At 47.8% G+C, this 18,010-nt stretch overlaps 1 protein-coding gene across 1 annotated transcript; it reads left to right on the forward strand.

Moving 5' to 3' along the window:
- Window positions 1–13,760: 13,760 nt before the first annotated feature.
- LOC141155433 (olfactory receptor 5V1-like) lies at window positions 13,761–14,708 on the forward strand. The gene has a single exon (XM_073642297.1). It carries the CDS (start codon window positions 13,761–13,763, stop codon window positions 14,706–14,708), a length of 948 nt encoding a protein of 315 aa, XP_073498398.1.
- The last annotated feature ends 3,302 nt before the right edge of the window (window positions 14,709–18,010 follow it).

Below are 18,010 nucleotides of genomic sequence, written 5' to 3' on the forward strand. Positions count from 1 at the left end.
ATGGAGGAACTTGCAATGCCCCTTACAAGAGCCATGCAGCACAGCATATTAAAAACATTATTCCCATTATTGGGGAGTGGGTCTCCCATAGTCTTTGCTTATGCCTTCCAAGCAAAAGCTGCCAAAAATTAGGACGGAGGAACGTGCAATGCTGGCAACATGGACCACGGTCACCCTGGTGGTATAGTGGTGGTGGAGGCTAAAGATAAGGAGAAGAGCAAAAAAACAGCCGAAATGAGGAAGCGTATACCCCTCTGTGGGTGTGAAGCGGTGCATGGGAATACACCTCCCGGAATAACACAGTGGATTTTACTTTATATCACTCTGCTGTCATTTGGTGGTGATGAGAAGTCTGGCCCAATGCAGCCCTTGTTCATTTTGATATAGGTCAGCTTGTCAGCATTGTCAGTTGACAGACGAGTGCGCTTATCAGTTCTAATTCCCCCAGCGGCACTAAAAACACGCTCCGATAACACGCTAGCGGCAGGACAGGTCAGGATCTCCAAGGCGTACAGAGCAAGTACATTCCAAGTGTCCAGCTTGGATACCCAATAATTAAAATCCACAAAGGAATCACGGAGGAAGCTGGTACGGTCGGCAAGGTACTCTCTCACCATCTTTTGAAACTTTCCACTCCTTTTGAGAGTACCCCGCGCCTCAGGGTCTGTAAGCTAGGCGGGTCTCAGAAAACTGTCCCAGAATGTTGACAGTGTTTCCCTGCCTCTGCTGGATTTGAGTTGCGTCTCGCTCACCTCTACGCCTTGGTTGGGCAACGAACTGTGACCTCTGCCGCTAGCATGTTCAGATGGGAATTTTTTTAACAGTTCTGCAGCAATGGCCTTCTGGTACTGCCCCATTTTTGTAGACCTCTCCAGCTCAGGAATAAGAGAGTGAAAGTTCTCCTTGTAGCGGGGGTCTAAAAGTGTCACCAACCAGTAATGACTGTCACCCAACATTTTGACAACGCGAGGGTCATAGTTAAGGCAGCGTAACAAAAAGTCAGCCATGCGTGCCAGACTGGTAAAGGGCAAGACTTCCGTGTCCTCACCAAGATGACGACTGACCATGCTCTCCTCCTCCTCCTCCTCCTCCTCCCCCCCTGCCTCAGGCCACCCACGCTGAACCGACGGTATGACAGTTGTGCTGGTACTACCGTCTACAGCGCATGATACCAGCTCCTGTTCTTCCTCCTCCTCCTCCTCCTCCTCTCCCTCATTGTCCCCCAGTGCACATTGGGATGAGATGAGGCTGGGCTGTGTGTAATCGCCCGCTACGGCTTCTTGATCCATCTCATCATACTCTGGCTGCAATGCCTCCTCTTTAATTCTCTGCAGAGAGTGTTGCAAAAGACAGACAAGTGGGATGCTGACGCTAATGATGGCGTCATCGCCACTCACCATCTTGGTGGACTCCTCAAAGTTTGTCATAATGGTACATATGTCAGACATCCAGGTCCACTCCTGAGGTCTTATGTGTGGAGTCTGACCTGAATATCGATGGCCTTGTTGCAGCTGGTACTCCACAACTGCTCTCTTCTGCTCACAAATCCTTTGCAACATGTGGAGGGTAGAGTTCCAACGTGTGGGGACATCACACACCAGTCGGAAGCTGCAAACGCTGCTGCAACACAGCAAGGGCGGCGGAAGCTGTAGCCGACTTCCGAAAATTAGCTGACAGGCGGCGTACTTAGATGAGCAGATCTGGCAACTCAGGGTACGATTTAAGAAACCGCTGAACCATGAGGTTAAGCACATGAGCCAGGCATGGTACGTGTGTGATCTCGCCTCGCCTCAGAGCCGCCACCAGGTTTCGGCCATTGTCACACGCGACCATGCCTGGATGTAGGTTCAGCGGTCTCAGCCACAGATCTGCCTGCTCTTTCACAGCTGTCCACAACTCACAAGCAGTGTGAGGTTTATCACCTAAGCTTATGAGTCTCAGCATTGCCTGTTGCCGCTTGGCTGAGGCAGTACTGCAGTGCTTTCAGTTTGTAACTGATGTGGTGATATCTGAGATGGAGGCTGAACATGAGGAGGAGGAGGAGGATGATGCGCAGGATCTGTACACTGTGGGGGCAATTCTGACTGACATAGGGCCCGCAATCATCTGTGTGGGGAGGATGTGTTACTTCTCAAGGTCTGACTGGGTCCCGGCTTCCACTATGTTTACCCAGTGTGCCGTCAGGCAGATGTACCGTTCCTGGCCACAAGCACTTATCCACGTGTCCGTTGTCAGGTGGACTCTCCCAAGTAACAGCATTGTTGAGGGCATGGCATATGTTTTAGGACACGTGCTTGTGTAGTGAGGGGATGGCACACCGGGCAAAATAGTGTCGGCTGGGGACCGAGTAACGAGGGACGGCCACCGCCATAAGGTTGCTTAAGGATTCCATATCCACAAGCCTAAAAGGCAGCGTTTCCAACGCAAGCTGTCGTGAAATGTGCGAATTTAGGACTGTGGCCTGTGGAGCATTGGCAGCGAATTTGCGCTTTCATTCAAAGGTCTGGGATATGGACAATTGAACGCTGCGGTGGGACGTGGACGTTGATGCTGTTTCTTGAGAAACTGCCATAACAAGTGAAGACTGAGAGGAGGGGGCATCTTTGCATACAGTATGCAGCCTTGCACGCACAACAGGGGGTTCTCTTACACGCATAACAGTGGAAGAAGCAGTGGTGACACCTGCTGACACTGGTCGTGGACCCTGGGGTTCGCCCCACAAAGTTGGGTGCTTTGCTGACATGTGCCTGATCATGCTGGTGGTGGTCAGGCTGGTAATTTTGTCACCCCTGCTGATGCTGGCCTTTTTGGGGTTATCAGCAGAGTCTTTAAAAAAACTCCAGACTCTGGAAGACCTACCAGATGTACTGGCAACGTCCCTCGTGTTGGTGCTACGGGCAACGGTTGCTCGCCTTCTGTCTGCGGCCACCACACTGCTTCTTCCTGCCTGTTGGGGTACTCTGCCTCCCTCCCCCTGTGTGCTGCTGGCCTCACTCTGCGTGTCCTCCTGCCACGTTGGATCAGTTACTAGATCATCCACCACCTCCTCCTTTTCCACTTCCACACCACAGTCCTCCTCCTCACTTCGTGGTAATTGTGTCTCGTCATCGTCCACCTCTTGTGACAAATTGCCAGCGTCGCTTTCCTGTGGCCGTGGCTGTTCAAATATTTGGCCATAGCTACATGGGATCTCCTCTTCCACCACTTTAAGCGGAGCAGGTGAGGGGCCCAAATATGGAAATGGACCAGTGAACAGCTCTCCAGAGTGTCCAAGTGTGGGATCAGTTGCTGTCTGACGACACTCGACATGGTGGGAGGAAGGAGCATCAGGGTGAGGAGAAGTATGCGGTCGAGAGTCACGTCTACTAAGACTTGACTGTGTGGAAGACAGACCGGAGGTGGTGGTGCCCAGGTGACTGGAAGTATTATCTGCTATCCAATTAATAACCTGTTCACACTGATCAGTTCGCAATAGTGGTGTTGTTGTGTGCTTCCCTAGTAATTCGGTCAAGACCTGGGAGCGAGAAGATGTGGCTGTTGGTTGTGGCACATTTTCACCTTGGCCACGGCCCCGTCCTCTGCACACACCATCACCAGAACATCCAGTTCCACATCCCTTGCCACGCGCCTTGCCCATTGTAAATGAAGTTTAATAGCTTAAACTGGCACTATCAATGGCAAAAGGGTAATAAAAAGGAGATTTGAACCGTGGAAGAGGAAAACCACAGTTCTAGTACTCTGGCCTACACCAGAATCTTTTAAACAGATATATTTATGTCTGAACAGTGTAAGGCAGCGCTAGTCATCATACTGGGGGATACTCGCTGCACCGGGTCAATTAAAGTCAACACCTTTCCGGTATTTCACAATCCAGCAGTTTATTATACTTCATAACTGCTTCTTACTGAGTCCATCTCAGTGGCTCACCGACATATCACACACATAATGTCCAAGAGCCTTTCCAGCGACAGACACGTCCACTTGGCTCCAGATACAGCCCTCAGCAAGGCAACAACATAAATGTCCACATGAATCAGTGTTTTTACCTTTGCCGGGTTTTAGCTGCTTCAGGTTTGTTCTGCCACTGCTGTGGCTTTACGGCTTCCCAGATGGGATCTCCAGCCCTCGCACCTTCAAAGGCTACTGGTATGTTTACACAGCTAACATCCAGCCTCTGCCTTTCAGGCCTCACCAGGCCTCACCAGGCCTCACCAGGCTAACTGTGTCCCACACACGGGAACAGGTCTCACGCCTTGCACACTGTTTCAAATCTACCAGGGTTTATATATCCTCTAGTGCACAGACAGGACCTGTGCTGATGTCACAGTCATGTGATCAGATCTTCTGTGTGCACAGGACCTGTGCAATGTCACAGTCATGTGACCAGTCACCTGGGGGAGGTAGATGGTCGGCCAAAACACACCCTGGACCATTACAGTAATGCCGCAAGCCGCTGCATTACATATCCCCCCCTCTGTTTAAACTTGTGGGGTTGAACACATAATATACACAATCACCTTATAACCCACAGTTCACACCGAGACCATGTACTTGACAATTGCACTGCTCAGCCCCTGGAACATTAGTCATCGACATTAGCCCATTCTTTAGCGACCTACCATCCGTCATTGTCACCGACTTCGTCAAGTCACATTTCCGGGTCGCAACCTTGTCAGACCTCCCCCGCTCCCAGCAGTCAGTCATAACCTTGTCAGACCTGCCCCGCTCCCAGGGATCCATACAGCGGTGTGACTCATACGCCCTGGTATCTAATGTCCGGTTAGACTCCAGTACTCTATTGGGTCGTTTGTATGGGCCTTTCAAACCTGAGTTACTGGAGGTCTCACTACCTCTAAACCCACGCCCACTACTCTCATGACATCTTGAAAGGTCCCTAACTTCAGCTGTAGCTGTTCTGTTATTTAGGGGGCCCTTTCTTTGTCTGGTCTCACAATTTCTAGACGGCTGCCATCTTTTGCTGCTCCGATGATGCTGTCTTTCCACTCGCAGTCTAGCGAGATTCAACTGTTCTACCTCTCGCAGGTAGGTCACTCGGTAATCCATCAGCATGCGTACATATGCAAGACTTTCTTCCGTTCCTACAGCGGAGAATGACACCATGCCGTCTTCATCTAGTGTCCAGTCCCGACGATCACGTGGACTGCTTACTTTCATCACACCAGATTTCTTTACCATCATCTGCATGGCTTGGCCATTTCTCCCAATGAGCTTTCTCACGAGAACATGAGGCACCCAGATGACCTCTTCCTGCAGACTGTGAGCTTTTCTCATAAGCTCCAGTTGTCTAACGGCTTGTTCCGCCTTCAACCGGAGAGACCGCTTTGTGCAAATACATCGCCAGTGCATGTCACTTAGGATAGCCACCCTCTTCACTGTGACTTTGGTTGTGGACAGGACCACCAACTGTTTAGCTTCTGAGGTCGAGTACACCTTACAGGCTCCCACGGCCTTCTTAAACTCTTCATGCACGGACTCACTGGTGCATTCTACCGAGAGGTTTCTGTCTCACCAGTGGTCTCCAAAAGATCATCTAGCTCAACTTTCAGGGGCAACTGACTTTCAGCTTCTTCACCCTGTATGCTTTCCCTGAGCTGACTCACAGCTACAAATTCATGAATTTTCGTCTTGACCACTTCCATTTCATATTTATCTTCTGTTAACACTCTCTTAGCTCTCCTCACTTCCACCTTCTCATGGTATAAGGGAGTGAGTGCAACTTGTTTGCCTTTTTCCCTCTCCAAGGAGGCCTCATTCACTGAGTGATACTTTGCTAGGCGACCTTTGAGCTCTAAAACTTCTTCCTCTAGCTCAGCTACTCACCTCTCATCAGCCCATCTCTGAAGCTCTTCCTGCTTGAACTGCTCCTTTAACAGTAGAGTTCTCTCAGACCTCTCTGTCTCCAATGCGCCCACTCGGCTCTCAACAGCCAGTCTCTCAAGCTTCTCTTGCTTCAAATGGGCTTGTAGCGACTCCTTGAGCTCCTTGATCTCGGCTCCTACATCCACCGAATCATCCGAGCTCGCATTATTCGAGTAGGTATTTGTTTCATACCTCCCATCTCCAGTGGCCAACTCCTGGCCATGGTATGTGGCTTCTCCGATAGACTCTGTAGCATCGGCATCTCTGCCCCCTGCCAGGCAAAGACGCCTTCCCTCTCACCTCCCCGCTCCCCGCGCAGCGTCTTCCTGCGCTCCTCTTCCAGCTGCTGCCGGCGCGCGCAGCTTCCCGGGCACTGTGCTTAGGGCGCGCGCGCACTCCCCCTCTCTTAAAGGGGCTGCGCGCGCCATCCTAAGGAGTCCTCGGTCAATAGCCGGAGGACCTCCCATATATAAGGCACCTCCTCCAAAATGGAGGTGCCCGAGCAAAAGTTGATGCAAAGCATACTTACCTCTGCTTCAGCCCTCATGTCCAGTTGCCAGCCTGACTACTGTTCCAGTCTGCCAGTCTGACTACTCTCCAGCCCGACAGTCTGCCTTCTGTTCAACCCACCAGTCTGTCTATGGGCAAGTCCGCCTGCTTACCAGGAAGCACCTGCCAGTTACCTGCCTGCTACCTGCCGTGCCTGCTAGCCTGCTCACCTGGGAGCACTCGCCTATTACCTGCCTGTCACCTGGTAGCCTACCCGGAGGCTCTGCCATCACTTGCCGTGACTACCTGTGTGCTAACCTAGAGACTTCAGCCTGCTTTGCCGTCACGTGCCGTGACCACCCGCCCGCTAACCTAGAGACTTCAGCTTGCTTGGCCGTCACTTGCCGTGACCAACTGATAGCCTACCTGGAGGCTCCTGCTGTCACTTGCCATGACTACCTGTCTGCTAACCTAGAGACTTCTGCCTGCTTGTTGTGTCCATCTGCTATACCCGTCAGTCCCAGTCTACTGACCCGTGGGAGCCACCTTCTCTCTTACAAGGTCGTCCCCAGAGTAGCACCTGGTCCCTCTGCTCGGTCCCTCTGCTCGGTCCCTCCCTGGTCACGGAGTCGTTAGCCACCGTATGACCAGGGTCGGTCTGAGTTGATTCTTAGTTACGCCCCTCTGGGTCCCTCTTTGCACCGAGGCACAGAGGTTCCACCACCCGGATCCGTAACAGACTCCTCCATCTTTTTCCGCTCAGCTTCCATCTTGCTGATTCTTTCTTTAAGGCACGTCTCTGCCCTCTGGAGATTATCACAGAACGTCTGCAGCTCCTTCACCTGAGCTTCCAGACCTAGGGTCTTTCTGCCGAGATCACCATTTTCATCACGGGTGTCCTGCAGAGAGGTCCCAACCACTTGGCGCATGTGCTCTGCATCCACCTTATCATCCTCTAGTTTTTCTTTAACCCTGAGGAGATCCTCATAGTCTCTCTTAATTTGTTGCAGTTCCCCACTGCGTTCACCATATTCCTTCTTGAATTCACACAGCTCCCGGTTGAACTGTTCGCACAGTCGTTCTAGGTTTTGTTCACGCCCAGAAACTTCACACTGCAGCACCTCCTTCTCAAGCTTCGACTGCAAAACCTCCTCCTTGGTTTTACGGGGGACCTCCTTAATTTCCTGGAACATTTCCTTCCATTGGTTAATTTCCTCGTTGCTTCCCTCCAGGTCTCGCTGTAAGTTCCTCACAACCTGGTATATTTTCAGCCGTTCAGACTACGGGCTCAGCTAGTCTGAGGACACGTTCTCCAGGTTTTCCCTTAGTTGCTGCACGTCACTCTGACACTGCTGCCTGATAGGCTCCTGCTCTTGGTCATGACTGGCCGCCTCCCCTTTCAGGGCTGTCAGATCCTAATCCTTCTGTCTCAGTACTGTACCGGAGGTTGCCACTGGCAACGTCACCTCCTCTTCTGCCTCTAATGGAGAATCCACACCTGAAACAAAGGCACACAGTACTACATTTTCTTTATTTTTACTTGCAGCAAAGGCTACAGGTGCAACCTTTTTGTGGCCCTTGCCCCTTCTACGACAAGAGGGGGACTCTCTCCCCTCGTCTAGCCCCTCCTGACTGACCTCTCTTTCTACTTTCATAGTGTCACAGTCAGCTACAGGGTCTGTGTCACTCCCCATGGTTTTGTGGACTAACAGGTCACCTCCCACTTTGACGTCAACCCCTTCTACTGGAGCTACCCCGTTATCAACGGTCAAATCGTCATTTTTAGGCGGTACCAACCCACAACCAGTAACAAATTTTGGTTTTCTATACTCCATGCTCTTGTGAAAATCCGCCCCCTTTTGAGACTCCGCCCCTTTTGGACACCCACACCTGTAGGGGGATTTTTACAAAAAAAATCAGCAATAGTCTTAGGACTCAGTTCACAACATCTCTTACTACCTCCCCGGGCTATCTGGGACAATACTGGTGCCCCTGGAGAGTTCACAGAATGGTCCACTGCCGCAATTCTATACTGTGCCCACAGCTTCTGCCGTTCCTGCACCATGTCCTGTAGACGTTTCTCAAATACCTGCTGCGGTTTTAACTGGCACTTTAATCGCTCAATAGCTTCATTTTCTTTTGCTGCTCCGTTCACAGCCATCGCGGTACACTATTCACACTAGACACTTCACACCGCTCTCCCCGGAAAATTTTCGTGGCCCCACCTAGCTACAGCAAACCAGGTTTGAGCGCGAGGACAATTTTCGTAACCCCCGCCGAGTTACAGCAAGATACTTTAATTTTCGTGACCCCGCCGAGCCACAGCAAGCCAGGTTTGAGTAGGAGGACAATTTTCGTAACCCCACCGAGTTACAGAAAGATACTTTAATTTTTTTGACCCCGCCGAGCCACAGCAAACCAGGTTTGAGTGCGAGGACAATTTTCGTAACCCCACCTAGTTACAGAAAGATGCTTTAATTTTCGTGACCCCGCCAAGCCACAGCAATCCAGGTTTGAGTGCGAGGACAATTTTTGTAACCCCGCCGAGTTACAGCAAGATGCTTTAATTTTCGTGACCCCGCCGAGTCACAGCAAGATGCTTGTATCCACACTCATCGTCCTGTGCCGTTGCCCCTAGCAACCGGGCTGCAGTTGCCCCCAGCAACCGGGCTGCAGTTGCACGCATTCTCCAGCCACATGTAAGGCAGCGCTAGTCATCATGCTGGGGGATACTCGCTGCATCGGGTCAATTAAAGCACACCAGGCAACACCTTTCCGATATTTCACAATCCAGCAGTTTATTATACTTCATAACTGCTTCTAACTGAGTCCATCTCAGTGGCTCGCTGACATATCACACACATAATGTCCAAGAGCCTTTCAAGCGACAGACACGTCCACTTGGCTCCAGATACAGCCCTCAGCAAGGCAACAACACAAATGTCCACATCAATCAGTGTTTTTACCTTTGCCGGGTTTTAGCTGCTTCAGGTTTGTTCTGCCACCACTGTGGCTTTACGGCTTCCCAGATGGGGTCTCCAGCCCCCGCACCTTCAAAGGCTACTGGTATGTTTACACAGCTAACATTCAGCCTCTGCCTTTCAGGCTTCACCAGGCTTCACCAGGCCTCACCAGGCCTCACCAGGCTAATGGCGTCCCACACACGGGAACAGGCCTCACGCCTTGCACACTGTTTCAAATCTACCAGGGTTTATATATCTTCTAGTGCATAGACAGGACCTGTGCTGATGTCACAGTCATGTGATCAGACCTTCTGTGTGCACAGGACCTGTGCAATGTCACAGTCATGTGACCAGTCACCTGGGGGAGGTACATGGTCGGCCAAAACACACCCTGGACCATTACAGTAATGCCGCAAGCCGCTGCATTACAACAGTCAGCGAGACACTCAAACTGTTTTTTTTATGGAAAAAAGGCAAGAAGGTGGATAACACCCAGATTTTAACCATGGAAGAGGAAAACCACAGTTCTAATTTCCTGGCGTATACCAGACTTTTTTAAATAGATATATTTGTGTCTGAACAGTCAGCGAGACACTCAAACTGGTTTTTATTATGGAAAAAAGGCAAAAAGGTGGATTACACCCAGATCTGAACCGTAGAAGAGGAAAACCACAGTTCTAGTTCTCTGGCCTACACCAGAATCTTTTAAACAGATATATTTGTGTCTGAACAGTCAGCGAGACACTCAAACTGTTTTTTTTTATGGAAAAAAGGCAAAAATGTGGATAACACCCAGATTTGAACCGTGGAAGAGGAAAACCACAGTTCTAATTTCCTGGCATATACCAGACTTTTTTAAATAGATATATTTGTGTCTGAACAGTCAGCGAGACACTCAAACTGTTTTTTTTTTATGGAAAAAAGGCAAAAAGGTGGATAGTACAAAGATTTGAACCGTGGAACTGCAAAACCACAGCTCTAGTTGTCTGGCCGAAACCAGACTCTTCTAAACAGATATATTTGTGTCTGAACACTCACAGACACACTCAATTTTTTTTTTTTGGGGGGGGATATACCTAAAGGTTAATAAGATGAGTATTTGTACAGTCTGACTGAGGAAAAATAAAAGAAGAGGATTTAGATGAAAAAAAAGGATTTTTCCTGGCCCCTGAGACTTGGGGCTAAGTCTAGCAATTTGAGCAGCAGCAGCACACAGGACAGTAATGCAGTGTTTGTTGGTATAACCACTGCGTCTCCTATGCAGCCTGCCTGCCTGCCTGATATCTGGGATGGATATTAGTACTCAGAAGGACTGTTAGTTTGATTTTGCATGCTTTAGGGACCCTACACTACCTATTTCGCAGTATAAATCTATCCCTAGCTCAGCAGCACTCTCCCTACACTGTCTGATCCGGAGCGACTCTGTCCAAGATGGCGCCGCCCGGTTTTAAATACTCGAGGTGACGCTGTGCGGCCAGCCAATCACTGTAATGCCTACAACCAACATGGCTGCGGCATTGCAGTGACTGGCTGGCAATCCCCGCATGTTCATTGGCTCTAAAAAGATCGCCAAACATGCAAGGCGGAGACCCGAGCTCCCGCTCGAGTAACCCTAAAATGCTCAGTGCTCGCCAAACATCCTGAGTAGTGAGATGCTCAGGCGAGTACCGAGCAGTGTCGAGCATGCTCGCTCAACACTAGTGAAGGTCATGTAATGTTATAACTGGTCCGACTCCAGCTGAAAAAAGTTAAGAACACTTAGTATAGGGCAGTGAAAAAGAAATGCCAATACCCCTGTTAGTCTTGGTTACAGAAAGGATAATGCCAATATCCAAAACAAAGTAATAGAGAATGAGGGTAGTCAATGTTTGGTAATTTACTTTAAAGGGAACCTGTCACCAGAAAAAATGCTGTTAACCTGCACCCGCTCCTGCTCCACCCTGGTGACTGAAGCAGAACGCTGCTAGGGGGAATAAAGTTAAGTTTCTCTCTGCAGCGTTTGGATAAGTATGGGCGCCGGGCAGGTTCACAACGCTATTAACCTACAGATTAACCCAATATCTGCAGGTTAATAGTGTTTTTTTGGTGACAGGTTACATTTAACCAGAATATGCCTCCCTCCCCAACTGAACCCTTAGAAAGTACTAAATATGAATATACAAAATAGATTTATCACACACAAAAGTATGAAATATCCCATAATCTAATATATAAAGCCGAATGTGTGTGTATGTATGTATGTGTGTATGTCCGGGATTGGCATCTGCACCGTCGCAGCTACAGCCACAAAATTTTGCACAGTCACACGTCTGGACCCCAAGAGCGTTATAGGCTATGTTGTGAGGTGAAATTTTAACCCTGCGCTTTCCAATTCACCAAACAATTTTGCACCTATCTACATAATGGGGAAAAAGTGAAAGGAAAAGTGTTGGAGGCAAATTGACAGCTGCCACATGTGAATAAGGGAGAATTAAAGAATGAGAGCGATGGCGCCAAAGAGTATATACCTTTCAGTTGCTAAGGTGGGGCCCCGACATGGGATACTCATACTCATAACACACAGGGATATGAACACACACACAAAATGAGCCACACACTACCACGTGCTTGAACACATATACCACCCTCAGCACACACAAAACTCATCTCACAAAGATTTAGCAGGCTGCCAATAGCAACCAATCACAGCTCAGCTTCTGTTTTGCTACAGTTAATTAATCTGAGCTGTGATTGGTTAATATAGGCAGCAAAGGACATTCTCCGTATAACAAAGCTTGTGTAAGGTAATAAGATGTCAGTTAGGGTGTGTTTGTGTTGGTGGAAAGGCTGATGTCATTACTTCTATGTGAGAGGATATAGAAACTGCCAGTTACAGACTATTTTTACCACAATAATGCCTCATAAGAAAAGGAATTTCATGGCACGAATGTCAGCTGATGCGAAAAGAAAAGCTGCATTACGGGCCAATGAAAAATGAGAAGACCGAGAATCAAGGCTGACACACATGAGAACAGCAGCTGCTTCCTCAAGGGCCAATGAACTTTCTGAGGAGAGGGAAGCGAGGCTTGCAGATAAGAGAAGAAGAGCTGCTTCCTCTAGGGCCAATGAGTCATCTCAGCAGAGAGAAGGCCGACTTGCCACTAAGAGAATTGCTATTTCTTCCACCAGGGCACAGGAAATGGTTGGAGATTTGAAACATGCTGCCTTTTGTTACCAGTCAGACATAAAGTTTCCACATGTTATTGAGGCAACCATTTTGACATGATGTGCCACAGGAGAAGATGTTTTCATTCCCACAATTCCTCTCATTCCATCTGATTTGCCTTTTGATTTTAAACGCCTCCAGTTTCCTGTTCGACTGGCATTTGCTATGTCCATCTACAAGACTCAGGGACAGTCCTTGAAAGTAGTTGGAATCGATTTACAATCTCCATGCTTTTCTCATGGTCAACTTTATGTGGCCTGTTCAAGAGTTGGAACAGCCAAAAATCTGTTCGTCTTTGCACCTGAAGGAAGAACTTAGAATGTCGTTTATCAAAAGGCTCTCGAATAAGGAGTAGAAGATTACTTCACATTACTTGGCCAATTTAGTTAAATATGTGTGGAATATCTCTGGTGTTGAAATATATGTTGTGAAATGCTTCTATTAGCTTAGGTTTTGCCATTTAATAATTACATTTCTATCTATTTGTTTTGTTTTTTTCGTGTGGAGAATAAATTATTGTTAACACATTCTATTTTGCTAACAGCAGTTATTAACCCGGGCGAAGCCGGGTAGTACAACTAGTATACAAATATAGGTGATAATGAAAAGGAACATCCAGTGCACAAGCTACGTACTCTAAATGTGATTGTAATGATTATAATGCTACTTAAATAATAAACTGCAAATCTATAAAACATTATCAGCATTAGATAATGATTAGAGTAGATAATTATTAGATCAGAGTAGATAATGATTAGTTCCAAAGGTGCAAAATTCTCCTGTGTAATTGACTAGGGAAATTCAAAAGCATCCTGGGAATTAAGAAGTATTAGTGTCAAAACATATAAGAGGATATTGTTTTCATTTATCGCAAGGCATCAAAATTATTGTCTGGTCCATCAAGATTACTCGGTTTATATCAGAATGGATTGCCGTAAATAACATTTTTCACAAGCAGTAATTGTAGGAGAAAGCATCAGCATTTCATCGCTTCAATCAAGCCCTCAAAAATGAGAAGTACTGATTATTTTTTTGGAAGATGAGTGAAGGTTTTAAGACCTTGAAATATTATATCTAATAAATATTAACCATAAAGAACTTCTAGCCGGCTCCTTTTCATTGGGCAATCTTTTAAGACTTGATGGTAATTGCTTAAAAAACGGTAGTTAACAATAACATCAAAAGCAATGTGACCATATTTTTATTTATATCACCTGAATGTTATGGAACAGTCAAACCAAACTACTTCGCAAAGGTTCATCTTACTTGGGTTGTCTACTGTCCATCACCTTCAAGTTATCTTCTTCATCATATTTTTGATAATGTATTTAGTTACTATATCATGGAATCTCCTGTTGATCATCATTGTGAGGACTAATCCAACTCTACACAACCCCATGTACTTTTTCCTCACCAATCTTTCTTTCATTGACATCTGCTTTTCCTCCTCTATTGTTCCTGTACTCTTAATGAACACCTTAGCCAAAGACACAAGTATTTCTTTATTCGGTTGTGCAGCACAGATGTACGTCTCCTTAACTTTGGGTGCTACAGAATGTTTAATTCTTGCTGTCATGGCCTTTGATAGGTTTGCTGCTATTTGTAAACCATTGCATTATAACACCATAATGAGCAGGACATTGTGTTTTTACTTAGTTGCATTGCCATGGAGTGTCGGATTGATCGACTCTTTCTTGCAGCTGTACCTAACGTTCCAACTCGCATTTTGTAAGAATCTTAACACCAACCATTACTTTTGTGAAGTACCTGCTTTCATACGAATGTCTTGTGGAGACACTTTTCTCAATGAATTATCGCTTTATGTCTCAGGAGGAATAATTGCTGGGAGTGCTTTCTGCCTAATTCTGATCTCCTATGTCCATATCATCTCCAAGATTCTGAAGATTACTTCCACACAAGGAAGGCAGAAATCCTTCTCCACCTGCGCCTCTCATCTCACTGTTGTCACCCTTTTCTATGGGACTATTATGTTCATGTATCTTCGGCCACACTCAAAAAATACTCAAAACTCTATTGAAACAGAAAAAGTAGTGCCCATTCTATATACGACAGTAACGCCGATGTTGAACCCTTTTATATATAGCGTAAGGAACAATGATGTGAAAAGTGCCCTAATTAATCAACTTAAGAGGAAGCAATGTCACTTCTGACTTTGGCCTAGACCTCCACTGATTACTGGACAGCTAAGTAACACCAATTCTTTCTACTGCCTTCTATACTACTGTCATGAATCCAGAGCCATCAACTTCACTAATCAATTCAGTAAAATAACATGCCAATAGAAAGGACATTTTTGTTATGAAAGCTTTCCAATCTTTGAGATGAGTTGAGTTCCCATTGACTGTTGTGTTCTATCACTATTTTCCTGATCGCTCCAAAGATGGTTTTATTATAGTTATGAAGGCTCACCTGTATAGAAATCATTTAGAGGTCCACATATACTTTACATTACAGCTCCACCACATTACAGTGAACGCTACTCTACCGAAAACAAGGAAATTCTGATTCTGGTGGAAAATCCACAACTCCCCAGTGATCTTACTAGAAGACTATAGGACTATAAACTAAGACAATTGAGATAATTTATCAAAATCATTCCAGTGTCTGAGGTAACCAAAAGCATTTCAGCTCTTAAACTGCTCAAGAAAACTGAAATCTGCTCTTCTTATTTTGTGCTATTGGGAACAAGACTAGTTTTACACAAAGACAGTAGACCTAATGCCAATTTGTTCACACCTCCCATTCCATCAGCCATGACAGGTGACAGTGGTCTATGGCTGTTGGATAGGTGTAACATACCTGGCGGCGTCCTTGCATGGTGGTCCATCTCCCACTGTGCAAGAGCGCGCACTTGATCTCCAGTCCAGAATGTCTCTCTGGCTTCCCTCCATGCTGTCTGTTTGTGTCTGTTTCTGCTGCTTAAGGGCGGCGCCCGATCACTTCCTGCTTTTTGTACCTGCTGTGGGTCACACCCCTTGTGCGTCCTCAGCCTATTGCTGTCTGTCACCTGGTATATAGCTCAGCTGCTCCCATCTATCCCTGCCTGAGCATAGTGTTTCATTCAGTGTGTGCTTGCACTCTGAAGGTGCCAGGTCCCGTTCTGTGTTCTCTTGTCTGCCTATCCTGGAGGCTGTATTTCCAGGCCTGTCTGAACACGCTCCTAGCCTGTTCCTCCCGCCTTCTAGGGGCCGATTACCTAGACCCGCTCCTGTATCTTGTCTGTCCTGTCTGAACACGCTCCTAGCCTGTTCCTCCCGCCTTCTAGGGGCCGATTACCTAGACCCGCTCCTGTATCTTGTCTGTCCTGTCTGAACACGCTCCTTGCCTGTTCGTCCTGCCTCTCTGGGGGCAGTATTCCCAGACCCGCTCCTGTATCCCGCTGCAGTGTCGGTCTCCTCCGTACACTCAGTTCCAGTCTGAACTCTCTCCTATCCTTTACCTGTTTTGCCTCTATGTCCGTTCCCTTCCTTTTTCTGCAGAGTCTGAACTCGTACCTAACTCCTGCCTGTTGTCTCTGTACTCCTGTTTGTGAGTTTGTGGTCCACTCGCTACTTCACTGCAAGTACCCTGTGGGTGTCTGGCTCTGCCTTTCCCTTCCTGTCTGTTCCGTGTGAACAGAGCCCTGTCCCCCCTACTCAGCCTTGCCTGCTCTGACTCCTTTGCTCACCGCTCCGGCGGTTCTAGCCTGCTCTCACTCCTTTGCTCACCGCTCCGGCGGTTCTAGCCTGCTCTCACTCCTTTGCTTACCGCTCCGGCGGTTCTAGCCTGCTCTGACTCCTTTGCTCGCTGCTCCGGCAGCCTTGCTCCGCTCTGACCCTTTTGCTCGCTGCTCCGGCAGTCTCGCTCCACTCTTGCTCACCGCTCCAGGCGGCCTCGTCCTGCTTTACTCTTGCTCACTGCTCCAGCAGTCTCGCTCAGCTCTGATCCTTTGTTCACTGCTCCTGGCGGCCTTGTCCTGCTCTACTCTTGCTCACCGCTCCAGGCGGCCTTGTCCTGCCCTGTTCTCACTCACCTCTCTGGGCGGCCTCACTCTGCTGTGTTTGTCCGCCACATCTGTGGCTCTGTTCCTGAGTCCCAGTGTGTACTGGGTCCTATCCCGCCAGTGTCCCTACCTGCTAGTGCCTCCCTGTCTGCACTCTAGCTGTGCTTGCCTGTACCCCTCTGCCTGTATTGTTCCTGAGTCCCAGTGTGTACTGGGTCCTATCCTGCCTGTGTTCCTACCTGCTAGTGCCTCCCTGTCTGCACTCTAGCTGTGCTTGCCTGTACCCCCCTGCCTGCTTACCCGCCTGCCTGCATACCAGTCGTGCCTGCCTATACCCACCAGTCTGTGTGCCAGCCTACCAGTCTGTTCCTGTATTCCCCTGTGTGGGTCAACAGCCGTGTCCGGGGTCTGTCCTGGAGTAGCACCTGGTCCCTTTGCTCGGTTCCTCCTTGGTGCACTGGCGTCGTATGCCGTCGTGTGACCCTGGTCGGATCGGGTGAATACCTAGTTAAGCCCCTCCAGGCATTCACTCTCCGGCACGGTCCAGTGGAATCACTACAATCACACGCACACGCCGCTCAGCCCGGGCGTGTGCATAACAATAGGAGAGGGAGAACCACCTCTTACCTGGTGGCATCCGAGGCTTTTATTTTGATTAGCCGTCCTGGAGTGACATCATATTTGCATCATTCCTCTAACAGCAGCAAACCGAGCCAAGAGGAGACCGCTGCTACTAACCACATAAATCGTGCTGTTAATCTCTGATTTTGTCATTTAATATGCCTCGAAGCATGTACCCATCGCCCTCCCCCCTGCAACAAAATCAAGGAGCACCAAAGGGTTGCATAGCAGCTAGTTAGTTGCTGAAGACCACCATGTCATCCATGCTCCTGTAAAGATCAGCCTGTAGCTGCCATTAATAGACTATGAATGTTATTTGCTTCTGTGTTCTCTGTGATAGTTACTCCAGACATCGTTAGTGGAGGCTTGTCTCTTAGAGAACGAAAGGATCGATAGTCTGAAATTGGACATGTCAAATCCTTATCTCTCCTGATAAATATTTGGCAGTTGAGATGAGGGCCTCCATGCACATTGTACTGTACTCCATGGGTTTGGCTGACATTTGTCTGTGTACAGAGTCCTTTAGTTTGACACTTCATTATCATAGAATGGTTAAGTGTAAGCCTGGAGAAAAATATGGAATTTTTTTTCTCCTTATAAATCTCTTCTGCAGTTACTGAGCGCTCATAATATACTATGTGAAAGTGCACAACCATGAAGACATATTATTTCAGGGTTTTTTAGGAAATGTGTCTGGTAGGGGCAGCCTTGATTCCATCAGTATTAACACATATCCTTTTAATCCAATAAACAATGCCCAACATTGAATACAAAAAATGACTGTCAGGGAAATGCCCCTTTGTGGATCAAATATGGAACCAGTTAATCATTAACAATGATGATTCACTT

Source organism: Phyllobates terribilis, unplaced genomic scaffold (assembly GCF_046119375.1).
Source record: "Phyllobates terribilis strain yellow unplaced genomic scaffold, ASM4611937v1 Scaffold_7__3_contigs__length_470593459, whole genome shotgun sequence".
Lineage (NCBI taxonomy): Eukaryota > Metazoa > Chordata > Amphibia > Anura > Dendrobatidae > Phyllobates > Phyllobates terribilis.